Raw genomic sequence first — 27,686 nt, forward strand, 5'->3', positions numbered from 1 at the left:
TTCAGAACCCTACGACAATTGTACGCGGTGTCTGAAATCATCATTCTTATACGGTGGGTCATGCCACCACCAGAGTTGAAAATCTTCATTTTTGAAATTCCTCAGTTTTTGAACTTCTTCAGTTTTTCAAATTCTTCAACTTTGCAAAATCTTCAATGTTTCCGTCGTTTTTCTTCATTGTCTATATATATATATATATACGAGTTTATGTCCTCTATAGCATTCACTTATGGCTAATTCTTCAAGTTGCATTTTCTGCTAAGTGAATGTGATCGGACCCTTCCCCCTCTATGCTATACTCAACCAAGTCTATTCACAAATTCTTCATGTGCGTTTTATTTGAAACTCGTTCAAAATCTTCACTGTGTCTTTGATAGCTGAACAATTTGCGAACGGAACTTTAAAACTAATCTTATCCAAATTTTCGGTTTTACCGCTCAAACCGTTCCGGATCCCACGATAGACTTATCTATTCACCCACGATCTAACACGATCTCCACTCCTCAGTACGTGGGTGACACATGTCAAGTGAAAGAGAAGGGTCAGGGGCAGGTTCGTCCTAAATCTTCGGGCGAACAGTTTTTCACTGCGACTATAAATACCCCCTCATCCCTTCCTCACTTCCTTTACTCCGCTCGAGCGCTCTCTCTCTCTCTCTCTCTCTCTCTCTCGCTCGAGCTCCTCAAACCCTAGTGCCGCCGCTACTCCATCATCGCCGGTGAGGAAGAGCTTCACTGCCTCGACCTCGTCGCCGTCGTACTCGCGCCGACCGCGGAAATCTTCACTCCGCCGCCGTCGTAGCTGTCTTCCTCCACCAAGTTAGGGCGTGGAAGATCTACATCGACGAACTTAACTGTTCTGCTTCTCAGTTTGTCATGTTCTTCATCCAGGGTAATTAAAAATTACATTTACTACCCCTTTTGATTCGAAACTTCACAACAAAATCTTCAAAGGTGTTTTATTCTTCAAAACCTCACACACAAAACACCTCACTAGTCATCTGTTCTTGATTCGTTTCTCTAAGCATTGTTTTTCTTCAAGATTCTTCAATTGTGTGGATCCTCGATCTATACAACTTTGGAACCTAAGACAAAGAACGCTTAGTGAAATTCTTCAAGGCTCATCTGGTCAAATTCCTCAAACTTGTTCTTTTTGGAAAACCTTCTGAGAACGCATATGACCCCTCCAAATTCCTCGCAACTATACTATGTTCACAGGTACTCATGTCCGCTGCTGAATCACTAGGTTCTCATCAACTTAACTCATTTGCAGTGTTCCTCGAAGAAAAGTTGCATACTTCTTCAGAAAATTCAATTGTTCAAATTCCTCATCTGAAGAATATGGCTGATGGTAAGAAGCCACAGAAAGGAGGAAAGAAGCCTGAGGTCATGACTGCTTTTGAAATCCCTGAGGACCTCTATGCTGATTATTGCACACCTGATGAGGCTAAGTTCGGAAAAGAAAAGAAAAATCAGTGCAAGGTGCGCATTCAGAAAATTGAACGGAGATGGGCAAGAGAATGGAGGGAGTACAGATATGTAACTCCGAAGTATATGAAGAAATTCGCACTGAATCCTCCATGCCCAAGAGCTCCATTGGCACCTGGCCAAGTGGCTGACCCCACCAGCATCAAGCATGGTGAGGACTTTCCTAAAGAATGGGCCAAACGCCAAGCTAAGTTGGCAAGACAAGCCAAAGAAGCAGTGAGGAAATTCAATGAAGACTCTGCTGCTGCTACTGCCACTGAGGCCTCTGTCAAGCCAAGAAAATCAATGGCAAAGAAGCCTGCTCACAAGCCAAGTGCTTCACCAACTATGCCCTCACGGCCAAGTTCCTCAGCAATGCCCTCACGGCCAGAATCTTCAAAGCCCTCACGGCCAGATTCTTCAAAGCCCTCACGGCCAGTACCAACCATTGCTCCTCCTCCAAAGTCCTCAGCTGCTCCGGCAAAGTCCTCAACACCTGTACATCTGGCCACGTGCCAAAGGACAACAGGCATCTCTATTGCCTCTGGTGCCTCAGCAAGTTCCTCAACTGCACCAAAATCTTCATCAGGCCCCACTCTGTTGAAGACTAAGGCAACGGCTGATCAAGGTCCTCGGCCAAGTCCGAAGAAGAAACAGGTTGCCTTCCACGTGCCATCTGACGATGAAGCTGATGATGATGAACTTGTAGAAATCATCAGAGACCGACAAGAAAGGGCCGCTAGAGCCAAAGGCACAAATGTGCCACTGCTTTTGGATCCAAGGGTGATCCTTGATTACATTGATCTCTAGCACAAGGATCCAAATACTCCTATGCCTGATTTCAAGTTGACTCCTGGTCAAAGTCACATGCTGACCCATTTCATCACTGAAGAGAAATGGAAATTTGAGAAGGCCAGGAAGATCAAGAAGACTCAGTTCAGAAAGGAGAAGTTCCTGAAGAATAACGTTGTCAATATGACACCTGATGAACTCCTCAAGATCCAAGCTGAAATCAAAACCCTCAGCAACAACTTCAATGCTTACTATGCTGATTGGCAAGGAGCCAAAGTCAGGTTTGTGAAACTGACTGAGAAATTCACAAATGTTGCAGCCCCATCGCAACAAGAAATTCCTCAAGCTGCAGCATCTACTCAGCCAACTGAAGAACATGCCAGCGCCGTTGATGACATTCAGGCTGCTGATGAAAATGCTAGTTCCAGGGCTGATGACTCCATTCCAGCTGCTGAAGAAATTGCCAGGGCATCCACTAGTGGTGCGCCTGAAGAAACTGAAGAAGTCAGGGCAACTGCATCAGTTGCGCTTAAAGAAATTCAAACAGAAACCTCAGTTCCATCTGCGCCTACCCCAACTCCAATTCTTCCATGTGCATTCGATGTGAAGAAGACCAAGGCTGCAGAGCGAGCTACAGTGAAGAAAAGGAAAGCATCCAGTGCTTCAGAATCTTCAACTCCAAAGAAGATGAAGCCTCTGACAAGCTCTATTGAAAATCCAATTGATGTTGTTCCAATTTCCACCATGTCATCAAAGGACCTTGTTCCTTTTGGTGAGGAATATGTGATTCCAAGCGGATCTAATGAAGAACCTCAATCTGCTGCTTCATCAGAGCAGGTTGATGAAGAAATTGAAGTGGATGCGATCCCTTCAACGACTGTTGCTTCCTCGCCAATGCCTCAGTTCACAGCTGAAGAGGCTGGCGTTGAAGAAATTGAAGATGAAGACGTGGACATTGGATGCACAACGCCAGTGATGAATGATGACTTTTGGGAAAGTCAGCACCCCAATACTCCACTCTTCACCCCACTTTAACAAATACCTCAGTCCCCTGCACCAACTGTTCAAATGGGCTCTAAAGAAACTCAACCCACCTCGTCTGTGCATGAAGACATTCCAGCCGCTAGTGCTGAAGAAGCTGCTATTGTTGAACCCTTGAACACGTAGCCTGCTACTGAAGAGGAACCAGAAATTCCTCAGCCTGAAGAACCTGAGATTGTGATTCCTGAGGTTGTGATGCAACTCACTGACACTCCTGTGCCCAAGCCAACGGATCCATTCTCAAAGAAGCAAAAGTTCAAGGATGAAGATTTCTTCAGCGAGCATGTGTTCTTCACTGACTATAACCCATCTTCAAAACCTGGGGGTTGAGCAACATATACTTCTTCCTCAAGCTTACCATTGCAGAATGCAATTTTCACATCCATTTGTTGTAAGATAATATTATGATGGTTAGCATAAGCAAGTAATATGCGAATAGCCTCAAGTCTAGCAACAGGTGCAAAAGTTTCATCGAAATCAATTCCTATGACTCTGACTCTACTCGCATAAGGAAGAGACGCTTTTGGACTGCTAGTCAAGCAAACTTCTATTCCTCAATATTGTTCAACAAAGACAAAGTCTTCGATCATGAGCATATTCCTCATGTAGACATGGAGTCTCTGCCGTGCTTTGAGCCAGTCCACAGTGTTCTTCATGATGCTGGACTGTTAAATTTCTGCACTGACATCTGTGACTGGAATGAAGAACTTATTCTTCAATTCTATGCAACGCTGCACATCACAGGAAACTCTGAAGATGTGAATTCATGGGTGTTGGACTGGATGTCTGAAAATACTCATTACAAGGCACCAGCAACTGAATTGCTTCGTGCCCTCCCACTCAGTCCTCCCCTTGACGGTGCTCGTTGTGTCTACAGTGAACTTGAACTTTCAAATCATTTCATGCAAGTGCTGATGAAGCCTTTGAAGCCAGGGCAGGCTCCTCGAACCAAATTCCTCATTAAGGAATTACTATATGTGCCCCGGACTATCTATCGCATTCTGTCGAAGACCATGAGTCCTATCAAAGGCCACGACTCAAATGATGAAGAGGTCGTTGGCATCATGAAGAACATGCTTTTCAATATCATTCATGGCGTTCCCGTCAACTTCCATGATTTCTTCATGAGGACTCTGGCAAATATTGCTATGTCACCTTTTGAACTGAAGCCTTATGCACCATGGATTATGAGATTCATCAGGACAAGGGCTTCACTAAATTACAAAGCTGACACTTTGAACCATGGCAGCTACTTGCCTCCGATTAAAGTCCCCAAATGGACATATTCCTCAGCTGATGACAAAGGCAAGGCAACTGTTGTGATAGATGAAGGCATTCGTCCATTGGATGGTCAATTTCGCAAGGCTGCATCCTACTCCACCAATGATGACTCTGTCACACATGACTCTGCCACCAAGCAAAATCCTCAAGCCACAGCTCCCAGGGTGATGACTGATCGTGAGTTACTCCTCAGTCTTCATCAGAAGGTTGGTCGCAATCACAAATGGGTCAAGCGTTAGTTTGGTTCAATTCTTCACAACATGACATCAACACAGAATGCAGTGAAGAAAAACCAATACTACCTCCATGAAACCTTCAACCGTACCTGGGCTATTCTATCTCATGTCTACAGCGCTGCAGATCTGAAGAATATGGGTCTCAAGGAAGAATTTGACTGGTATGCACCTCCACCGAAGAAATTCAAGAAGGTCAAAGTTCCTTCCTTGGTGGCCAGCTCCTATTCTTCATCACGCGAGACTGATGAAAATGAAGACTTGGATGACACTGCGGCAGGCCCTACTACAACAACTGACCCCAACAACGCTGGCGCTCCTCCATCAACTTGATATTCTTCAGGGGTGTTAGTCCTCAGTTTTGATCCTTTTGGTCATTCGATGACAAAGGGGAAGAAATTTGAGTTAGTCTTCAAGCGGGTCTATTATATGGGCTTTTTATTTGCTAAGTTACAACTCTCGTTCTTCTGAAACTTTATTGGATCGAGTTGTAATCTTAAACCCGATGGTGCCCTGATACTTTTGATGCACTATGCTTTGATACTCTTGATATGTTATTCTGCATGCTTGTTCCTCATTAACATTATTGCACGCATGCTGAATTTCATCAGGCACCATATTTCATCATGCATTTCAAATTCTTCATACTATATGTCAAATGCGTGTATGAATTACAAGATATAGGGGGAGATCTCCATGATTTAACTCTTCAAGTGTGCATTGCTTCAAAAGCAAATTCCTCACTATGCACATCTTCAGGGGGAGTTCTTCTATATCTTGCAATCAAATTCCTCAATTTCAGTACTTACACTTCATATGTTTATCCCCGTTGAAAACTTAACCTATATTGTCATCAATTGCCAAAAAGGGGGAGATTGTAAGTGCATCTAGTGCCCCTTAGTGATTTTGGTGTATTGAAGACTTATAGGTTAAGGGACTAATGCGTTTGTGAGTGTACATAGGTCTATAAGTCTATGAGGAGTTTGATATTTACAGGGAAAGTCGACCCCTAAAAATGAATATCTTCGACTGAAGATTTTAGTATTACTGAAGACTTTCATGAAGACTTTGAAAGTGAAGAAATTGGTGTATCCGTGAAGACTTGATATTCATGCGAGGAATATGAAGCTTGAAGACTTTCGTTTTCATAGTTTTGTTTTTCTCTTTCTTGAGTCATAGGAAACACCGTACTGTTAAAGGGGGTCGAGGAAATACTAAGGAAAAATTTCCAAGTGATGCTCAACTCAAAATCCTGCACCTACCAAACCCTTCGAGTGAAGCCTTTGGAAATCTCATACAGTTCAGTCAATTTCTTCAGTGACAGAGACGAAGTTCTTCTGGTCACTGAGGAATTTGTTCTGACTGAGGAGTTAGGAATTCGCCAGTGCGGATTGCCTACACAGTGAGGAACATGATAGCCCTGAGGAATTTGATAGTCAAATTTGCGACCGTTGATGTGCTACGCGCCAGCTGTCCCAAAATATCTTATCCACCTAACGGTCATATCAGACAAGGGCATTTATATCTTATCATGTCGGCCTGCTCCCTAGGCTATAAATAGCCGCCCCCTACAACCACTAGTTGGTTGGCTGCTCCAAGAGAAACTGACACTTGTCATTTGAGAGCAACCCATCCTCCGAGGACTTTGAGCGAAAATCATCGAGTGAGGAAAATCCCAAACCCAAACACCTACAAACCCCCAAAGTGATTGAGCATCACTGAAGAGATTGATCCTGCGTGGATCCGATGCTTGTTACCTTTGAAGACTGTGCTTCTTCCAGATGGTTAGGCGTCATGGTCTAGAGCATCCAAGAGGAATTGTGGATCGCTGAGTGACCGAGTCTGTGAAGGTTTGGAAGTCGCCTGAAGACTTACCACGAGTGATTGGACGAGATCTGTGTGATCTTAGTTCAAGGAGAATACGGTGAGGACTTGGTGTCCTGAGCTGCGTGCTCAGCGACTGGGTGTCTGGGACTGCGTGTCCTCGAGTTTAAATACTCAGCCGCTCCAACCAGACGTACAACTGAGACAGCAGTTGGAACTGGTCGAACAAATCATTGTCTTCACCAACCTTACTGGTTCTATTTTCTCAACTATTTCATTGCCTCATTACTGTGTTGAGTGATTGTTCATATCTGTGTTTGAAGACTTTGACTGAAGACTTTCTCAATTTCCTCAGTTCAATTTCTTCAGTCTGTTTGTCTTCATCTTGTGTTATCCTGTGTTTACGCTTTCTGTACTCTGTGCTTGTCTTCATTTCATCATGATGACTATGTCTGTATCCTGTTATGCTTACTTCTGAGTACTTATTCCGCTGCTAGTAGTTCTTCGCTAAGGAATTTCCTCACCGGCAAATTCCTTAGTGAAGAATTCAGAAAAATCGCCTATTCACCCCCCCCCCTCTAGTCGATATAACGCACTTTCATTGTCGCCATTCAAGAAACCATGCACACAGAATTCTCTCTCCCCGAACTTGATCGGCTTAGCTCCCACCTCCTTGCATGGCATTGGCTCCCTTCTAGTGGGAGCACTGGCCATTCCGGTGGCATCCTGTTAGGTGTAAAGGATGCCACCTTCGAGGTGGGTAGCATGAACCGGGGCCAGTTCTTTGTTAGCATGGAACTTTTTGAACGGGCCCTTAACTTCAAGTGGGAGGTTATTATCGTCTACGGCCCTGCAGACCATGGTCGTTCTGCCTCCTTCCTCGAGGAGCTCCACCGGAAGGTTACAGCAACTACACTTCCGGTGGTGGCCGGGGGCGATTTTAACCTCCTTAGATTCACGGAAGACAAGAGCAACTCACACGCCAACTTTGCTCGCATGCAAATGTTTAATGACTGCATTGTTGACCTTGGTCTCCGCGAAATAGATAGGGTGGGTGCCAGGTTTACCTAGACCAACCGCTAGGCTTCCCCGACCCAGTCCGTTCTGGACCGGGTCCTAGTCTCCCCGGAATGGGACCTCCGTTGCTCCCTCGCTTCTCTCCGGGCAATCACCCGGATTGGCTCCAACCACGTCCCCCTCCTCCTTTCCTCCGCCGATGAGCGCCCCCCGATTCCCCCCGGTTCTGGTTTGAGACTTTCTGGTTGTCCCAAACTGGTTTCGTTGAGGCGGCTGGCGCGCGTTGGGTCGAGGCTCGTGCCCAACCTCAGCCCCGTCCCCCCTCGGCCATTGATTCATGGAAATTATGTGCCAAGCGAGGTCGGCAGTTCATGAAGGGGTGGGCGCCAACCTAGGGTGTGATCTCCACGAGCACAAGAAGGCCCTGTTGACTACCATCAAGGCCCTGGACCTGCGCGCAGACGCGACTGGCCTCTCTCCTGAGGAGTGACTCTCCCGATACGACTTGGAAGACCAGCTCTCTGTCATCTACACCGACGAGGAGACCTATTGGCGCTTGCGCGGTGCCCAAAAATGGGTCTTGAAGGGTGATGCGAACACGGCCTACTTCCAGGCCATAGAGAATGGTCGCCGCAGACGCAACACCATCCCCCTCCTTTGGGATGGCGCTGCCCTGCTGCAGTCCCCCCGCGACATTAGGGCCCATGTCGACGGATTCTATAGGTCCCTTTTCTCAGCCGCTCCTCGGAGCGGCTTATCTCTGGCCCATGATTGCTGGTCCGGCCGCCAGCGAGTCTTTGATGTGGAGAACACGACCCTTACGGCCCCCTTCTCCAAGGGCGAGGTCTGGGCTGCCATTAGTGGCATGAATCCCACCTCAGCCCCGGGCCCGGATGGCCTCCCGGTGAAATTCTTCCAAACCTTCTGGAATGTGATCAAGCCTGAGATCATGGCCATCTTCGACGAGTTCTACGTTAGGTCCATCGACCTCGGGCGCCTCAACTATGGGATCATTTCGCTCATCCCAAAGGTTCCCGGGGCGTCCGACATCCGCCAGTTTCGTCCGATCACGGTGATTAATGTGATCTTCCGGATTCTGGCAAAAGGGTACACCAATAGGGTGACCCTTCTTGTCAATCTCATTACCCACCCCAACTAATCCGCCTTCATTCAAGGCTGGTACATCCTGGATGGGGTGCTAGTCCTTCATGAAGTCTTGCATGAGGTCCGATCCAAACACCTTAAGGCGGTCTTCCTGAAGGTCGATTTCCACAAGGCTTACGACACTGTTAGCTGGCCATTCCTTCGGGAGGTTTTGCTCCGGAAAGGCTTCGACGAGCGATGGATCACCAGAGTGATGCACATGGTCTCCTGCGGTCGCACTACCGTGAACATCAATGGGGAGATTGGCCCTTACTTCCCCATCCTTTGTGGGGTTAGACAAGGCGATCCTTTCTCCCCATTCTTGTTCAATATGGTTGTGGACGCGCTTGCCACTATCCTAGACAAGGCCAAGGTTGCGGTCCATATTCGTGGGATCACTCCTCATCTGGCTGGTGGCTCCGGGATCTCCATGCTCTAGTACGTTGACGACACCATCATCATGGTCGAAGGCTCGGACGCGGACATTGCTAACCTGAAGTTCCTCCTCCTCTGCTTCCAACAAATGTCTGGCCTCAAGATCAACTTCGACAAGAATGGTGTGATGGTAATGGGTTACTCTCCAGTGGAGGCCCTCGATATTGCCAACCGACTCAACTGCTGCCTGGGATCCTTCCCCATGACTTACTTGGGAACGTCCATTAGTGACTCTCGGCTTACCGTTGTGGACTTGCGCCCAAGGGTGGCCAAGCTACAAACGTGCATTGAGCCTTGGCAGGGTAGGTGGTTGTCAAAGGCGGCTCGGAAGATTCTCATCAACTTCTCCCTCTCCAGCCTCCTCTTGTTCCTCATGAGCTTCTATAGCCTTCATGAGACCCTTCACCATGAGATCGCCAAAGTCCAATCTCGCTTCTATTGGGCTAGCGATAACAATAAGCAGAAATACCATATGGTTAGCTGGCCAGACATCTGCAAGCCCCGGGATCAAGGAGGCCTCGGTATCATGTGCTCTAAGCACATGAATATTGCCCTCCTCTTTCGCTGGCTCTGGCGCATTTTGCAAGGGCACGGCGGCCTTTGGTTAGACATCATCTGGAACAAGTACCTACGTGGACAACCCATGGCCTTCTGTCAAAGGTCCGGCGGCTCCCAGTTTTGCCAGTCAGTCATCCAACTGCTTCCCGTCCTCCGCATTGGGACCTCCATCTCTGTCGGATCGGGTGCTGCGACTTTGTTCTGGTTTGACCGTTGGGCGGGAGACACCCCCTTCGCGGCCCACTTCCCCGACCTCTTCTCCATCACCGTCGTACCCTCGATCTCAGTAGAGAGGGCCCTTATTGACTTAGGGTGCCTCGCTTTCCGGAGGCCATTTGGGCCTCCGGAAGCCGCCGCTTGGCAGGAGCTGCTTGATTGCGTCGCTCTCCACGAGCCGGTAGTGGATGCTGGCCCGGATGAGGTGCGGTGGCGTCTTGAGCCTTCGGGCCAATTCTCCACCAAGTCCCTCTACAGGGCCATTGCCCCCTCCTCCGCCCCTCCCCCCCTTACGGCGGTATGGTCTATCCACCTGCCACTGAAAATCCAGATATTCATGTGGCAATGGATCCGCAGACGGATCCCGTCTGGGGTGGAGGTTCGCAAACGCAATGGCCCTGGTTCCGGCCTCTGCCCGCTGTGTGGTACCCCCGAAGATTCGAATCACATCTTCTTCTCCTGCGTTTCTGCCCAATTCGTGTGGAGCTGCTTTAGGGAGGTGGTGGGAGGTGATTGGTGCCACACCAATTTCCCCGACCTCTACGCCGAACTCCAGACCTCCCCCCTACCCTCTCGCCACATTAGGTGGCTTGAGATTGGGGCCCTCACGTGGACCATGTGGACGATCCGCAATAAGCTTGTGATTCAGCGCATTCCTCCTCGACGGGCCACTGACGGTCTCTTCAAACTGTCTGGTTACTTGCAGCTTTGGCGACCGCTTAGCCGCCCTCAGGATCGGGACGCCATCTCCACCTTCATCGCTGACCTGCGCTTGATGGCCGTCCGTCTGTAGCCGACACCCCCTCCGCCACCCCCGGAGCCAGATTAGACGCCCGGCTTGTTCTCCGGCTACGGCCGTCTCTTTTTTTATGTTTTTTTGGGCTTGTTGAGCTGTGCCCTCAGCGGAACCTTTGTACTCCTTGTTGTGTGATTTGGGTGTGTGTGCTGGACTAGTCCGTGTATGTGTGTTCTTGACGATTTGCTTTATTTATAAAGCGGGGCGAAAGCCTTTTTAGGTAAAGGGGCTCAATGCATTTTGCACCCGCCGGGCACCACAATGTCGTTGACAGCAGCGATCATCCCTGTGAACGTGCAGTTGTTTCTCTCCTGCCAAATTTCCCATGATACCATGATGAGCATTGATTTGATACTCTAGTCGGCGTCCGAGCGGTCGATGATGGCCGACGAGATGGCCGTGTTTTTTCCCCTGCGGCCATGATCTTGAGTATAATACATGATATAGCTGTTGTCGTGTGATTGCCTCTCCAGTGTTTTCCTCCCCGAGATCCCATCGGTTGGTATTTTTACCAAACTAGCTGAAAACATACATTGTCCTATCCTATGGTTAACATTCATTTCAGCTACAATCTTTTATGTCATGATGAGTTTGGAGAAAGTAAAGCCAGGATCTAAACTTTAGCTTCTATGATATGTGGTGCGAATTCTGTGACCTGCCTCTAAATGACCTTTGCTCTCGCAAACAGGACCAAACCTTTGCTTTAATAACCATGGAAATTAACATGGCGCAGGCAAAATGGATACCTTAGCTTGCGTGTCCAAAAGTGCACTATTTCTTTCATGAATCTATCCCCGCAGCTGGTAATGAACTAGCAAGAGATTGTTGCTGGACCAGCTTGCCATAAATCATGTAGATATGATCACATAGCACAGTGGTGGTTAGCTTCTACTTACTCATTAGATCTGCTTCCTAAGGTTGGTGCTCCTTCTATGAATTCATCACTGCCATGGCATGATGCATAGCTCGGGAGTTTTCTCGCAAAAATGAAAAGGAAAGGCAGGTCATCATCTTTCACGAGTTTATGACGGCAATGCAAATATACGAGGGCACTATGTAGATAAGGATAGAGTGAGTAGCATTGGAATTTGGTTTTTTCAGTGTTGCTAATGTAGGGTTTTTTTTTCTTTTAATGTGATGTTGGTTACTTGGAAGTCGAGATCTCAAGTAGCAATCAATCAAAGCTAAGAAAGAAAAATATCTGGTCAGCTATAGTTGAGAGTCCTTGCTGGTTAACCATGTGTTTGGACGATTGGTGAAGCAACGAATCATTTTTTAAGTGGGGAAGCATCTAGTGCTAACCTAGATTCAGGTACTTGCTGACTATTCACATGATCTGTTGAATGCGATTTAGAATTAGACCAATAAAACATGTATGAGCGCCTCCACAGATGAAGCCATTTATTTTACATGAAAAACGAAAAGACCCACCACATATCAAGAAAACCATTTAGTACTAGAGATGAAAAACGAAAAGCTGAAGGATTGTTTTCATGTCAAGTTGACACTAATTTCTTTGATAGAAACCGTGCAAATTCGTCGAATAACCGGCGACGTTGCGTAGTACTGACCACACTACTCAACTCGCTCCACGGTGGAATATTGACTGCTTGACTGACTTCAAACTTGAGTCTGTGTTTACTTGAGACTTGACTTGAGTACCAAAATGGCACGGCACGGCAGGCTGTCAGTTGTCACCGTGCCCTCCAACATTCAAACACAGGAATTTTCATCAGAAGAGAAAAATGTGACGATTCCGGCACGGAACAAAATGCTTGCACCTATTTCGGTACCTGGCCCCAGTTGGCCTCTACAGATCCCTGGAATCTCAACTTACGACTAGAGAATCACCGAGAATCTTAGTCGCTTTGTTGCTACGGAAAAACAAATCCTAAATAGAGATTCCGTTGTGAACTCTGAAGCCACGACCCAACAGCTGCTACAATAATTGGCTGGAACCAAAGCTCGCGCAGAATAGTTGCAACGGTTGCTGCACGTACCTTATTATCATCGGCAGAAATCACATATTTGACTTGAGGCAGAAATTAAATCACAAACTGACCTGGTCACGAAAAAATTTCACTCTGCCGACCCTTCGGTGTGACGCCCGACAGCTGGGCGCCGCACCCTACTGTACAGTGCCCATCACTTAGGCGTCACACTTCCTGCCAGCGTGGCAGCCCGGGTCCAGTTGCGGCCCCACAGACAGCACTGCAGCGCCTAAGTCTTAGGCGCCACACATATAATGTGCAGCGCCTAGCTCGTGGGCGCTGCACAGTCTGTGTTCCACTTGGGATGGCCCCACCCTCTCTCCCCTCCCACCCCCACCCCACACACCCCCACCCCACCCAAACCCTTAGGCTTGCGGCCCTCCTCTCTTCCCCTCTCCCCCCCCCCTCTCAAATCCTTCTCAAATCTTGCAAATCCGGAGTATTTGACCGTGGATTTCGAAGCCAACCCCTCCCTTAAGGTAATCTCCTCCGATCCCCTCGTTTTCATCCATAGGAATTGTCACATTTTCTCAATTCTTGCTAGTTTGGGGGAAACCCTAGTTTTGACTTGGATTTGCAAATTTGTGTTGAATGATGTTATGTTTCTTTGCTAAGTTGAGTTGGTTAAGCTTCCATAGTATGCTAGGGTTAGGGTTATGTGTGTTTGATGTTGGTGTTAGGGTTATGCTATGTTTATGGTTGTTATATATGTTAGGGCATATGTGTGCAAATATTTTTCTTAAGTATTTACTTGATATATGTGTGTTTTTGATTATTGTAGGGATGGGGAGAACATGTGTTTATGTTCATCATGTGGATAGAGAGGCCTTTTTGAAAGGCAATGTTGAGACGGACCCGGATGAGCTTGACATGGTGTTTGAGAGTAGTCCTAGCTATGCGGAGCTTTTGGAACAAGTGAGGAAAGATTTGAATTAAATGGACCCAAGTGACGTTGTTGAGTTCGAGGGAAGGCATAATATTGGTTTTGGAATGCACATCCGTTGAAAGACAATGCGTGTGAACTCCGAGCAACGTTGGGTTGCATACAAGGAGACGGTTGCCGAATCTCTAGACAAGGCTCTTGAGTTATTTGTCTCCAAGAAGGTTGAGTCTACTTTGAATTTAGACTTGAAACGGAACCCCTCCCCGTTGGTTGCTAGCACTCCCCCACCCATGAACTAAGATCAAATGAGTGAACCTCAATTCACGCAACAAGATTGGCCAACATTGAGCCCGACTCCAAACAACCAAAATGAAGGTTTTGAAGAGGAGAATGATGAGTACGAGGAGGATGACAACGAAGTTGACCTCCATGACAACAATGTGGGTGATCTCGACCAATATCATGTGCAAGAGACAATGGACCAATCCATCCCTTTTTCCCGTGCATATGCATCGGACTTGGATGACGATGGTCCCGATGAAGAAGTTGATGAGGAGGGGTTCACGCCGAAGGAGGCCGAAGCATTCAAGAAGGTATTCGGGCGGGATCACAAGACACCATTGTTCAAGGATCTTAGTCTCGCGGATGAAGCCGTTGTGGATGGTGGCAAATGCATATCTCTTGGAGCTAGGCCAAGTTCTCACCGTGATTTGGAAGACGGCAAGAACGGGATATATCCCGGTTGTGAGTTTCAATCCTTCTTGGAATTGAAGATGTGGCTCGACAACTACTCGGTTACACATTATCGTCCACATAAAGTGGCCAACTCGGATGTTAATGTGCATTACACGGTCAAATGTGAAGTGCCAACATGTCCATGGATTGTGCATGCAAGGCCATGGAAAGGAGGTCCCACTTGGCGCATAGTGAGTTGTCTACCAACTCACATGTGCCGGCATAAGAATGCGGATGGCAAGCTTGTGTACCAACAACACAGACAACTCACGTCCGAGTTCATTGCTTACAGGCTTTCCAACCAAATATCCACACTTCCAATAATGAGCATCAAGAGTGTCATTGACCTTGTGAAAGCCATCTTTCATTACAAGGTGAAGTACGGCAAGGCATGGAAGGCGAAGCAAGCCGCATTCAATATGTTGTATGGCAATTGAGAGGAAGCATACAACCGACTCCCTAGGTTGTTGTTAGCTATGGCCGCCACAAACCCAGGCATGGTTCACGTGGTTGAGCCTCATGGGCACCAAACTTTGATTCATAACGGGAGGACCGTCCGAGTATTTGGCCGTGCATTTTGGGCCTTTGAGCAATGCGTGAGGGCTTTTGAGCATTGTCGGCCCGTCATCGCCATTGATGGCACGTTCTTGACCGGACAATACAAGGGCACTTTATTGGTTGCAATAGCAAGTGATGCCAATAACCGGGTGTTGCCTTTGGCTTTTGCTTTGGTTGAGGTGGAGAACAATGATAACTGGGAGTGGTTCTTGCGTCAACTGAGAACAAGGGTATTACCGGCTGAAAGGGAAATTTGTGTCATATCGGATCGCCATGCTGGAATTCTAAATGCGGTGGTGATTGACATTCCCGGACATAGAAAGTTGCATCATCGATGGTGCATGAGGCACTTTTGTGCAAACTTCTATAGGGCATGTGGTATCAAGGAGTTGGCCGATGATCTTCAGGATTGTTGTCTCGCTTTCACCAACAAGCGGTTTTCCACATTGTTCAATGCATTGCTCAGACACAAGAAACTTGACCCCGGCGGTCAGGAGTTTCTCAATAAGAACATTGCCGAAAGTAATATGTGGGCACGTGCTTTCGATGAAGATGGCCGGAGGTACGGTGAAATGACAAGCAATATGGCAGAATGCTTCAATAAGGTGCTCAAGGGTGTACGTGCATTACCCGTGACAGCAATAGTTCAATACACATTTGACAAGATGAATGAATACTTTTTAAAGCACTCAATGGAGACTGATAAGCAGATTGCTGGTGAGAACAAGGATAAGCACAAGTACAATTTCCCACCAAAGGTTGAAGAATGGTTGGAATTTCAATCACGAAAGGCAGACTCCGAAGAAGCTGTACTATATGACGACAACGAGTGGAAGTATGAGGTGAAAGAGCCCGGAGGAACCACAAACGATGGCCGCCAACACGGAGGCCGGGCTTTCAAGGTCTCCCTAACACGGTGTGATTGCAGCTGCATGAGGCCGTCTTTGCTTCATCTCCCATGCTCGCACTTGTTAAATGCATCCCGGGTTAGGAATGTGGACGTCAATCACCCTCTTACCGTGAGGGAGTCCGATTTCTCAATCATGACGGTAAAGAATACATGGACTCCACGGTTCCAGCCATACTTGTACCAATCACAATGGCCGGAGTATCATGGAGTTCAACTATGGCCGGACCCGGAATTGAAGGTCGTTAGACGGGGAAGACGTAAGACAAAGCGTCTTAGAGGTGACATGGACGGATGGGGCCGTGGTGGCGGTGAAGAATACGGCACCGGCCAATTCCAAGAGCCTTGTGAGGAATCCCATTGTGGGGGCTGCAGTAATGGGGGACACAACACAAGAACTTGTCCCAGACCAAGAAAGAGATCAAAGAAAAATGGTTCAAGCACAAGCCAAGCAAATGATAGCCAACCAAGTGAACCAAGGGGTAGCCAACCAAGTCAAACAAGTGGTGGAGTGCCAAACCACTCAAATCAAACAAGCCAACGAGGAACTAGGCAACAAAGAGGGAGTCAACTTGGTCTTAGAAGAGTCCGTGGTGGTGGTAGAGGCCGTGGTGAAGGTCTTGGCCGTGGTGATGGTTTTGGCCGTGGTGGTGGTAGAGGTCGTGGTGATGGTCTTGGTCGTGGTGATGGTCTTGGCCGTGGTGGTGGTAGAGGTCGTGGTGATGGTCTTGGCCGTGGTGGTGGTAGAGGTCGTGGTGGTGGTGGTGGTAGAGGCCGTGGTGGTGGTGGTAGAGGCCGCGGTGGTGGTGGTGTAGGCCGTGGTGCTGGTGGAGGCCGTGGTGGTGATCTTGGCCTTGGCGGCGGCCGTAGTGGAGGAATGTTCTCTTAGCTCAATGGACCATTGTCGTATGTGACTTACTATGATCTTGTTCTTTTGGCTCAATGCTTCTGTTGTCATTTTGTATTGTGTGACTAACTATTATATTGCCATTTTCATAGGTATGGAAACAATGAAGGGGGTGGAGGACACGGAGGGGGAAGGTGAGATCCCTTGGTGGTGCAAGGAGGGAGAAGAATAAGAAGAAGAAGAGAGGAAGAAGAAGAAACTACATGGACCGTGATTTGGACAAGTATATGTGCTATGTGTGTATGACTATGTGAGGGGACTAATATTTCTGTGTATGACTATGTGAGACCCTATGTGTGTATGACAATGTGAGACCCTATGTGTGTATGACTATGTGATTTGGACAAGTATATGTGCTATGTGTGTATGAGTATGTGATTTGGACTAGTATTTCTGTGTTTTGGATGTGATTATGTGGCATCTTTATGAATCACAAAACAAAAAAAGCAGTAGGTATTTGAAAACAACAGTTAGTGCGGTGCCCAAGGGCAAGGCGCTGCACTGTGTAGTGTGGCGCCCAAGGGCAAGGCGCTGCACTGTGCAAAACCTACTGGAACGCTCCTGGTGCTCTCTGGACTGGCATGTCCAGGTGTGCAGCGCCCAAGGGAAAGGCGCCACACTACACAGTGCAGCGCCTTAGGGCAAGGCGCTGCACACATGGACATGCCAGTCCAGAGAGCACCAGGAGCATTCCAGTAGGTTTTGCACCCCAAAAACTGCTAAGTCCGTGTGCAGCGCCTAAAGACAAGGCGCCACACTACACAGTGCAGCGCCTTGGCCGTGGGCGCTGCACAGTAGGGTGCAGCGCCTAGTCTTTGGGCGCTGCACACTGACTTAGCAATTTTTGGGGTGCAAAAGCTACTGGAACGCTCCTGGTGCTCTCTGGACTGGCATGTCCAGGTGTGCAACACCTAAGGGCAAGGCGCTGCATTGTGTAGTGTGGCGCCTTTCCCTTGGACGCTGCACACCTGGACATTTATTAGGCTGCACCAACTCCCTCCCACCCATCCCCACCCCACACACCCCCACCCTCAACACAAACCCGAAGCTCAGTGCCTCCCCTCTGCCCTCCTCTCTCCCCCTCTCAAATCCTTCTCAGATCCGGAGTATTTGACCATGGATTTTGAAGCCAATCCCCTCCCTTAAGGTAATCTCCTCCGATCCCCTTGTTTTCATCCATAGGAATTGTCACATTTGCTCAAATCTTGCTAGTTTGGGGGAAACCCTAGTTTTTGATAGGATTTGGAAATTTGTGTTTCTTTGCTAATTTGGTATGGTTAGTCTTTCATAGTATGCTAGGGTTAGGGTTATGTGTGTTTGATATTGGTGTTAGGGTATGTTGGTCTTAGGGTTGTGTTCATTGTTAAGTGGGGGTTAGGGTTGACCAATAATTCTCGGTTTTGTAGGCATGGCTTCATCCGGTTCCATGACGAGGCCACCGTGTGCTAACCAAGAAGACATGCCGAACAAGTGGGAGGACGCATCTTTGGACAAGGTGAAGGAGAAAGATGTCAACATCCCGCCATGTTGGTGTGGAGATGTTTGCAAGGTGAAGGTGTCCACCGACCGAAAGAAAGCATGGACGGAAGGGCGGAGATATTTTGTATGCCCGAACTATGCTTATGATCGTGCACTTCCAACTAACGCCTATGACCAACCACCGATAAGCTCGAGAAGTAAAATGTTACTCTCAAATGTGTGTCAACACTAACAACAAATTTTTATGCAGCCACCGCCTCCTCTATGCAAGTACTTCACGTGGATAGATCTTGAAGTGCCAGAAGATGTGAAAAAGGACCAATACGCAGATTGTCTTAGGCGGCAACGGCGGTTCGAAGAATCGTTTCGAAGAGGCTTGGAGGAAGAGCGTCATCAGAAGGAGAGGATGGAGCGGAAGAAAGAGAGGAGGAGAGGGCATGCCAAGCGAAACTTGCTCGTGAGGAGGAGAGGGCAAGAAAGCTTGCAAAGGCTCGCGAGGCGCAAGAGGAGGACTCGGCACGTGACAAGAAGGGGAAATGGCCTCGCTCTACTCAGTAGGGACTTCGCTTCGGTGCACTCGTCGTCAACTATCTTCTAATGAATGTGTCGTGAAGTTGTGAGGGCATGTAAGATGTTGGTGAACTATCTTTTAGGGCGAGCTGCCATTTGTCATTTGTAATGAATGTGTCGTGAACCATGTCGTACTAACGTTTGAATTATCTTAAGTTATGAACTCGTCGGCATAAAATTTGTGTTTGTTCAAATTGTTGTGATGCTGCAGTCATTGTAAGTATTATGGATGTGATGCAAGCAACTGTTGGCTTTCTGGATAGCCATGGGAGTAGTGCGGCGCCTAAGGATAGGGCGCTGCACTGTACAGTGCAGCGCCTAACTGTTGGGCGCTACACAGTATAGTGCAGCGCCTAACTGTTGGGCGCTGCAGTGCTGCTATAAGCAAAACTGCAGAAACAGATGCCATTTTGGCCTCCTGCAGCAGCACTCACTTAACTAGAACATCAATAAAAGTACTATAAACTGGACATGCTAAGCAAAGAGAACTAATAACTTGAACATCATATCATTTAAGACAATTCAACATTACTTCAAGTTTGCAAACATAAATACCATAACATAACCTCACAAGTTAATCAACCTCACAAGTTCACAAGTTCATCATATAACATAACCTCACAAGTTCATCAACCTAACACAAAGCACTAATGCCTTCCGCGCGTGTTCCTGGTGTCACGCCTGCAGGCAATCTTCTTCTTCTTAGGAGCACGAGGATCCTCTTCGTGCACTTCCTCCTCCGCCTGCGGCTCCGCCTCCGCCTCCTCCTCCGCCTCATCATCCAAGCTAGCCATCCGTGAGGTCCCTACGACCACCTTTGGGTTGCCTCTGTTGTCATAGTCGTTGGGCGTGTACCGGCGTCTGGGCTGCCTAGGCTTGAACACATATGCGGACCGAGCTTGAGCGTCCGCCAAAATCATGTCATCATCAAGCTCATGGCCCTATCACACAACGAAACAATATGGTCAAGGCCGGTGTCGTAATCAAGTGAGAATCACATCAAAAGGCTTAGTCATACCTCTTGGGTGAGCGCACCCTCATCATCCATATAAGCATAAGAGGAACTCACATCGTCCCCCTCATGGTGAGATGCGGGGTCTGATGGTGTGCCAGACCTAGAGGCAGATGGTTCATCATATTCAGGATCACGGCAACCGAGAATGTTCGATAACCGCCTTAACTTCTTGGCCTGACGCTGTAACATGAACAAGTGTGTAACATATCAAACTTCGCAACATAGACTGGCTCTCATAGTGAATGCGATATGTACCTTGAGGAATGCTCGTAGTGAACCATCATCATTGCCAGTTCCAACCGGTGTCTTCTCCAGAATAGACTGGCTCTCATCAGATGCTTTCTTGATCTCGGTGCACTGAGGATGAGAAAGAATGAATGTGTTAACCATTCAAACATGTGTAATACAGTCAACGGGAAAGTAAAGAAGGGAACACTTTACCACATAGTTAATCACCGGAACAGCAGGCACTCCTTGCCCTTTCCTGACATCTCTGTTGTACTTCCCCTTTGCTAGATCCTCAAAGTTTACGGGTTCTTCAAGAATATCCTCATTATATGCCGGCGGCAATATCTCAACTCGAGTAGTTCCAATAAACCATCGTACGTAGTTATCAAAAGCTTGTTGGCTGTGCTCACAAAGCGGGGCGCGTGCAGTGCTACGAGCTTGCTCCACAGAAAGCTGGAAGCGGATAACATACGAAGCATGATGCTTGTCCCAGTCCTTTATCTTCCGCTGCCTTCTCCTGTCCAACCTGCGTGGTATAAAACCAAGCATTAGCACAATCAAAAGGAGTCCCGATGCTTAGATAATACGCAGACATGCTCTTTTACCTATGAAGTGCATTGTCCGTGTCCACCCAATCCGGCGGGTGAGGCTGGAACAGACCAAACTGACGATACACGCGATGCGGCAAATGAAACTCAACCGCCCAGTTGCATATCAGTGGGCACCGCATAAGCCAGAGATCCTTATCCCGCAAGCACATCGGGTTGAGGCGGAACTCCTCGGTGTACCCCAAGCTCTCACCCGCGCCATATGGCTGCCATTCCACCTATGAAACAGGGCAACAATGCAAATTTGATGACTATTTTTCAAGCAAGCATGAGAAAGGACTGAAGTAATGACCTCCTTACCTGCTCAGGCGTAATCGTGTCCAACTCGGCAATGTACTTTTGGTACATGAGATTGACATCGTTCGTCATCTCGGAAACGATATCCCACTTGTAAGCCCACGTGGGGCGCCGTAATTCGTCATGTTCATCTGCATACCAAGGATCAAACCTGACGCTCTTCGGGCGTCCAACAGGCAGACGCTCCCAGCTCCATACAGAAAGTAGAAGCAGATTACCACCAATGCCTGCACTATCTGTGATCCTGCAACACGCATCGTCCAGCTACATATGAAAGAAAAACAATGTTAACTTGACAGCAAGCTTGCATTGCTAATGAAGAAATGAGTTGATCACAAAACAGACCAACTACCTGTCGGTACAAGTAGGCAAGAGTCGCTGAACCCCAGCTCCATTTGCTATCGAAGACGGTCAACGCCTTCAGCCACATCCATGGAGCGTTCTTGCCAGTGGAGTCAGGAAACAAAGTCCTCGACACAACGTACCACATATACACACGAGCATGTGTCTGGATCACATCATCAGTGGCATCCGGAGGGCACGTCGCAAAGTTATTTTGAATCCACGTGAAAGCAGCTCCGGCTGCTTTCCTTTCCCTCTTCTTCTTCTCTTCTCCCTCCTCTACATCAGCCTCAGCCTCGGTAGGAGCCATACCGATAAGAGCAATCATCTGCTCGCGCCACCCATCAGAATCGGTGCTCATACAGAGAGGCCTCCCGTCGATAGCAAGACCGGTGATCAACGAGACATCCTCGAGCGTCACGGTCATCTCCCCAGTCCGAAGATGGAAACTGTGCGTCTCCGGCCTCCACCGATCAACAAGAGCGGACACCAGTGGAGCGTTCAGATTCGGCGTGGACCGGCTGACCAACAGAATCCACGGGAGTAGTCCTGCCTGCTTGATGTACGGTGTGTACCGCTCATCGTAAGGCATGGCAGGACCAGAGACCCCGTGATACCGAATCTTCAGAGGTTCAAGCTTCTGCAAAAAACAAGTAATGACAAATCTTAGGGCATGTAAATTTCAACTAAAGGCAAATTTGCAAAAGATTTAGATTACTCATTATTACCTTCTCCTTCTCGCGCATCATGTAGGCCCGGTGTTGCACGTCGTAGACATCGTCCAAAAGCCAAAACATCCTTACAAATTTCAAACAATAAACATATATGAGTTCATCTCAAATATCGGTAAACACTCAACATTTCATATGTGTTCATCTAAACATCTCATATGTATTCATCTACAAGAATCTCAACATCTCCTTCTCACACAATGAATAAATGATTGTAAATTCTCATATATATCTCGTATGACATATGTGTTCAAATAAATCAACATCTCATATTTCAAATAAACTCAACATCTAATATATATATCTAAAAAAACTCAACACCTCACATATAGCTACAAAACTCAACATCTCATAATTATCTCCAAAACTAGGCATCTCATATATATCTAAAAAAATAAACAATCTAGGTTTCACTAACAAGAATCATATACTACCGGATATGACTACACATCCTCCATCACAACACACAATCTTGGACAAACAAAGATCCAAACCAAGCAAATCTAAGTTTCCACCTAATCTTGGGCAAATCCCTAAAATTGCAACGATTTTACGGAGGAAAAGAAAGGGAACGGAAGAGTTTACGTACTAGGAAGGATTGGAGATCGAATCCAGGCCTCAAAACTTCAGATCTCAGAGGGGGTGTGGGGGGGATCCGAAGGGGGCGCCGCCGCCGCTCTCTGTACAGAAGAGAGCAACTTCTCAGAGGTGGAAGAACTGCCTGGGAGGGGCTGGCCCGATGCGGCCTAAGTCAACGTGCAGCGCCTAAGACACGGGCGCTGCACTATACACAGTGCGGCGCCTAAGCCTTAGGCGCTGCACTGCTGTCTGTGGGGCCGCAACTGGACCAGGGCTGCCACGCTAGCAGGAGGTGCAACGCCTAAGGCAGAGGCGCTGCATAGTAGTGTGCGGCGCCCAGCTGTCAGGCACCACACTAAAGGGTCAGCAGAGCAAAAAAAAATTGAAAGCAGGTCAGTTTGTGATTTGATTTCTGCCTCAGGTCAAATATGTGATTTCTGCCATTATCATCCGACGGAACGTCACCACCTAAGCATGGGCGCCCTTCGCTGCAACCTACTCACTGGTATGATGGAATCATTATGATGTGGAATCTTTAGCCATTATGGCAGTACCAAGTTTTTCTTAAGATATTTTCGGCTACGGTAAGTACAAATTTTACATATGTATTACACATCTAAGTATTATGTTATTGATTTTACGTGGGGACTTGTGCAAATATTTATTTTATTTCTTTTTGTTTTATCTATGTTGGATTGAGTCATTTAGATGTATTGTCGGTTGTTAGTTGGGTAGCACATTCTCATTGCATCTGGATGCTTATTCTATGACAATTTAGTTGACGCGAGGATGGCTAGTTTAGTTGGCAAGCACGGCAATTTTTTGATAAAAATCAAATTCAGGACAGGTATGCTTTGCTTACCAACTAAACTTGTCATAGTTAACAAATATATAAAATACCAAAAAATGTTGGATTTCCATGGTCGAATCTCGAGCGCGTTGGTAGGTGGTAGGACGGGGTTGGTGGCCAGCCAAAGTTGTCGCGTCCATTGGCTGCGCCGCTATGCATCTTTTGGTTTGTTCTTCAACAGTATGGAGCCGTGTGGAGCAGGCGGAAATTCGGACGCGAAACGTGGAACGCATCAACAACGTACTCCAATCTTTTCAACCAACTTCTTTTCTTATACTTGCGATAAGACGACGACACGAGAAAATCGGTAGTGGCATGCTCTTGGAGGAGAAAAAGCGGGACGCAAGTTAACGAGGCGAGATGGGATGCACCTTTTTTTTCCCTTAGCTTTCTCTCTCTTTCTCTCGCGGCGAGATCTTCACCATCCACGCTCTTGGGTGGGTTAAGCCCGTTCTCGTACACAATGAACATTTTTTCGAAACGAAGGCAAAAATATTTGCCTCGTTGATTAATTAAGAAGAAAAGAATTGTCTAATTAATTTACGAAAAACCAGGCAAAAACCGATACACTCCCAAATGCGGACTACTCACAAAATAGGAAACACCAAAACCGCTTAAGCAGCCCTCTAAACAAACAACAACCGCAACCCTCAACACTTGAAGAACACAATGAAACTCCTAACAAGCACACTAACGAAAACTGACCACCCTCCATCATGAAACCACAGACATCTTTCGAATGGTGCCACACTTGTTTTTCTACTTCTTCGGTTTCTCCTTACTTGGCATCTTCTTTGCAAGGTCGATGTTGACTCTTGAGCCACCCATTTGTCAAAAAAACGTACGTGTCGTTGTCATCAACAAAGGGGACCGTTGTACAGAGCCCATTTACGATCAGATTAGGTTCAGTACTTGGGAATCAATAGGCTCGTCTCCGTGTATTTCCACTGATTACTCATAGCTATGACGCAAAATATCAAACGTGGGGAAGAGAAGGCGTGCTAAGACAGTGAAAAACCATAGTCCCATCAAACTTGATTGACTGATAAATGATGTACAGAAGACCAAATCAAGTCCAGCAAGAACTACACTCTAGAACCACCTTAGATGACGCATCAGACGAGACACTGAAAATGGCATGCACAGGTTTACTGGCCAGCTGGTGTTGCGTTGATGATGTCGGAATCGCCTGAAAATTCAACACAAGGAACAGAGCATGATCAGAGACCCAGTTGTTGTATATCAAAGTATGAACCAGGTAAAACAATTGAGAGATGCGGTGGTAGATACCAGGGTCGATGATACTCAGGCAGCAGACTCGGAAGTATTTACCACACGCAGTTCCCAAATCAACATTGTCTGGAAATCAAACATTGGCGCTGTTACTTTTGAACAGTATATTATTGAGATAATAAAAAAGTTTGACATGATTATGACTGCTTTACCATCTTATATGCACTATTTCAAACTATTGATTAGCAATACTTCCACAGCAAAGTAATAGACAGGACTGTGAGCCAAGTAGGAAGGGTTTCGCAGTGTCATGGGAAGAAGTGAACATCATCTCACAGAACTCACCACTAGACAAAAGTTGGATTAAATAGGAATGCAAACTTACTTCCATGGTAGTGGTGGACAGTGATCTTCGCCAACATAGCATAGTACTCAATCTCAGACTTGCGGAGTGGAGGGCAGTTGTTAGCAAGGATCACAAGCTTTGCTGTAATAGGATGCAACCACATTATTTGATATCAGACTGTCAACCATCATCAAATTACAAAAGAAACAACGTGAAATTGCTGTTACGCCAAGCAGAAGAAATCTCCTACTAATAAACAGTGATATATCAGGAGAATTATTAAGGCATAGAATTATCCACAATGGCCATATGAATACAGGCATGTGCAATGGCTAGGACGATCAGAGTACTGGCTTGGTTTCTCTGAAGAGAAATAATAGCGCTCAGCATGTTCATTGTCGATCATCTGGGGAAAGGATCATCATATCCTCCAAATAGAATGGCACATTGAAAACGAATAGAATGCGTAGTAAATCTAGCATAGAGAAACCTACATCTATTTGCAGAAATTTGAGAATTACTATTGACTCATACTCGATGGCCATATGAATAGATCCACTCGTAATCAGTTTTCAACGCCTAATGGGCACATCAAAACATTAAAGAAGACATAGATGGTGCCAAACAAAGATAACAAACCACAAAACAGTAGCAAGCAATGAACAAAAATCTGTACTACTGGGCAGATCAGTCCTGGCTTGGTTTCTCCTAAGAGAAATTATAGCGCTCAGCATGTTCATTAGTACGTGTACGTCAAGAAATTTGCAGATCATAGTTTAGGCTGAGCTAGCTAATTGTTTATCATCTAGGTAAAGGATCATCCTTATCTAGTTCAAAATAACATAGGTACAGCATATAAAATCTAAATATATACTCCCTCTGTCCCATAATATAAGAACGTTTTTGACACTAGTGTAGTATGAAAAACGTTCTTATATTATGGGACGGAGGGAGTATATATATATATATATATATATATATAATATCAACACAATCCACATAATAGTTGCACATCTTAAAAGCATGAGATAATTTTGGAGGGACTAACGAAATTTCAAGCACCTAACTGGAGTACAACACATAATAGAACAGAATGCTACCAAGTAATCAAGTACTAAAATGTTTGATAACAGGCATTACGAGTCAACTCTCTAATAAACATACAGAAATGCCCAATCACTATGCGATATACACCACCATCAGCTACTGGACCACAGCAATGAGCCCATATTATTAGAAGAGCCAGGGTGAAGCTGATCACTATGGCATCGACTCATACACAGCAGCAATGAGATCCACCGGTAATCAGCTTTTGCGATGCGCAAGAACACATTTCAACGTCTATTTATCCAAAATCAAAGCTCAGAAGGTCAGACCAACAGAAACTCGAACGTTTCCTGACTAAAACTCAGGATCTAAACATCATATTCTGCATCTTCAACTAGCAAATACTAGCATACAATTCGCACAAACTAGGGCCCATGAAACACATGCAATACTGAGCGCGGTGGAAACTAGGCAAGGGAGGATGGGTTCTTACCCTTGGAGTTCCTGAGGGTCCTGAGGACGGTCTTGTAGCCGAGCGTGTACTTGCCGCTCTTCATGACAAGCTGCAGCTTGTTGTTGATGTTGTCCCCGGACTTCTTCTGCGCCATCACAACAAATACACCGGAAATCAGCAAGACAGAAAGAACAGAACAACGTGAGGAACGGGAAAAGGAACCGAAGTGAATGGCGGGAACCGGCAAAGCTACAGAAGAGCGTCGCGGCAGGTCGACATGAACATGGGGATAGATCAGGGTGGTGGGCGGGGAAGGGGGGTGTTACCGTCTTCTTCGTGGAGGTCACCATGGTTGCGCCCCGAGGAGAAGTGGCGGCGGCGCGAGGGTCGGCGGCGTCGGCGGCGGCTTCTTCTCGGGGATGTCTGCGAGGTGGAGGAGTCAGTTGCGCTAGGGTTTGGATTATAAAGGCCCGGGGGGGCAAGGGTTTTGCTCGGCGTGGGCTTAGTGAGCTGCGGCATGGAATTGCCCAGTGGGCTTTCGGGCCGAATTTATTGAAAGAAGTCTATTTTTCACCCCCAAATGCGGTCCGAGGGAGAAATACCTCCCCCCCCCCCACCACCACCACCACAAGTCGAATTTGGTATGATCTTAACCCTCAAATCATCAAAACCGGGTAAGTTTCCCCCTTAAGTGGTTTTGCTCAGATTTTAGGCGGTTTTTTGATTTGAGTGTGTGACCGGGCGTGTAGGTCGAGAGAGTAAAGGGGTGTTCACATTGTATGGTTGGGTTCAGTCAAGTTGAATACAGCGTGGCACTTCTCCCAGGTCGCTTCGCCTCCCCTGCTCTCTGAGTCCCCGTCGCCGCTGTGGGTCGCAGGCTCGCAGCCGACACAAGTCACGGTCGAGCTGACGAATTACTGAAAAAGATCGAAACGGAAGGCCTCTATGCATGGTATGGAAGGCGACTTGACCCGTGATTCTACTTTGTCGTGGTGATGGTTGGCTGCGAATATGAGCACGATGGTGCCGCTCGTGGGAACATGAGCTATGTCGCTCAGCCGCCGGGCGGCCCTTCTCCCCTCTGGTCGCCGTCGGCTCTCATCATCGGCCTGCCTTCTTGCCGT

General features: G+C 47.1%; 1 protein-coding gene and 1 non-coding gene across 2 annotated transcripts; both read right to left on the reverse strand.

The window, feature by feature from the left end:
• Window positions 1-24,492: 24,492 nt before the first annotated feature.
• On the reverse strand, window positions 24,493-27,084 carry LOC123069686 (60S ribosomal protein L30). The gene is made up of 5 exons (XM_044492615.1): window positions 26,889-27,084; window positions 26,602-26,707; window positions 25,101-25,202; window positions 24,773-24,841; window positions 24,493-24,671 (listed from the first exon to the last, which is right to left on the reverse strand). Exons 1-5 carry the CDS (start codon window positions 26,910-26,912, stop codon window positions 24,631-24,633), a joined length of 342 nt encoding a protein of 113 aa, XP_044348550.1. The 5' UTR covers window positions 26,913-27,084; the 3' UTR covers window positions 24,493-24,630.
• LOC123073058 (small nucleolar RNA Z103) lies at window positions 25,398-25,492 on the reverse strand. Its single transcript, XR_006435572.1, has one exon. It is a non-coding gene; the product is annotated as a small nucleolar RNA Z103 (small nucleolar RNA).
• Window positions 27,085-27,686: the final 602 nt, after the last annotated feature.

The sequence above is a fragment of the Triticum aestivum genome, chromosome 3B (assembly GCF_018294505.1).
Source record: "Triticum aestivum cultivar Chinese Spring chromosome 3B, IWGSC CS RefSeq v2.1, whole genome shotgun sequence".
NCBI classification, from domain to species: domain Eukaryota; kingdom Viridiplantae; phylum Streptophyta; class Magnoliopsida; order Poales; family Poaceae; genus Triticum; species Triticum aestivum.

Bases quoted from the DNA above. Each gene is read 5' to 3' on its own strand.
- LOC123069686 (XM_044492615.1), bottom strand. From the start codon at position 26,912: ATGGTGACCTCCACGAAGAAGACG. The intron at 24,842-25,100 runs GTAAGTTTGCAT...TTTGATTTCCAG, and splicing joins TGTCCACCACTACCATGGAA to ACAATGTTGATTTGGGAACT. The intron at 24,672-24,772 runs GTATCTACCACC...TTGAATTTTCAG, and splicing joins CCTGAGTATCATCGACCCTG to GCGATTCCGACATCATCAAC.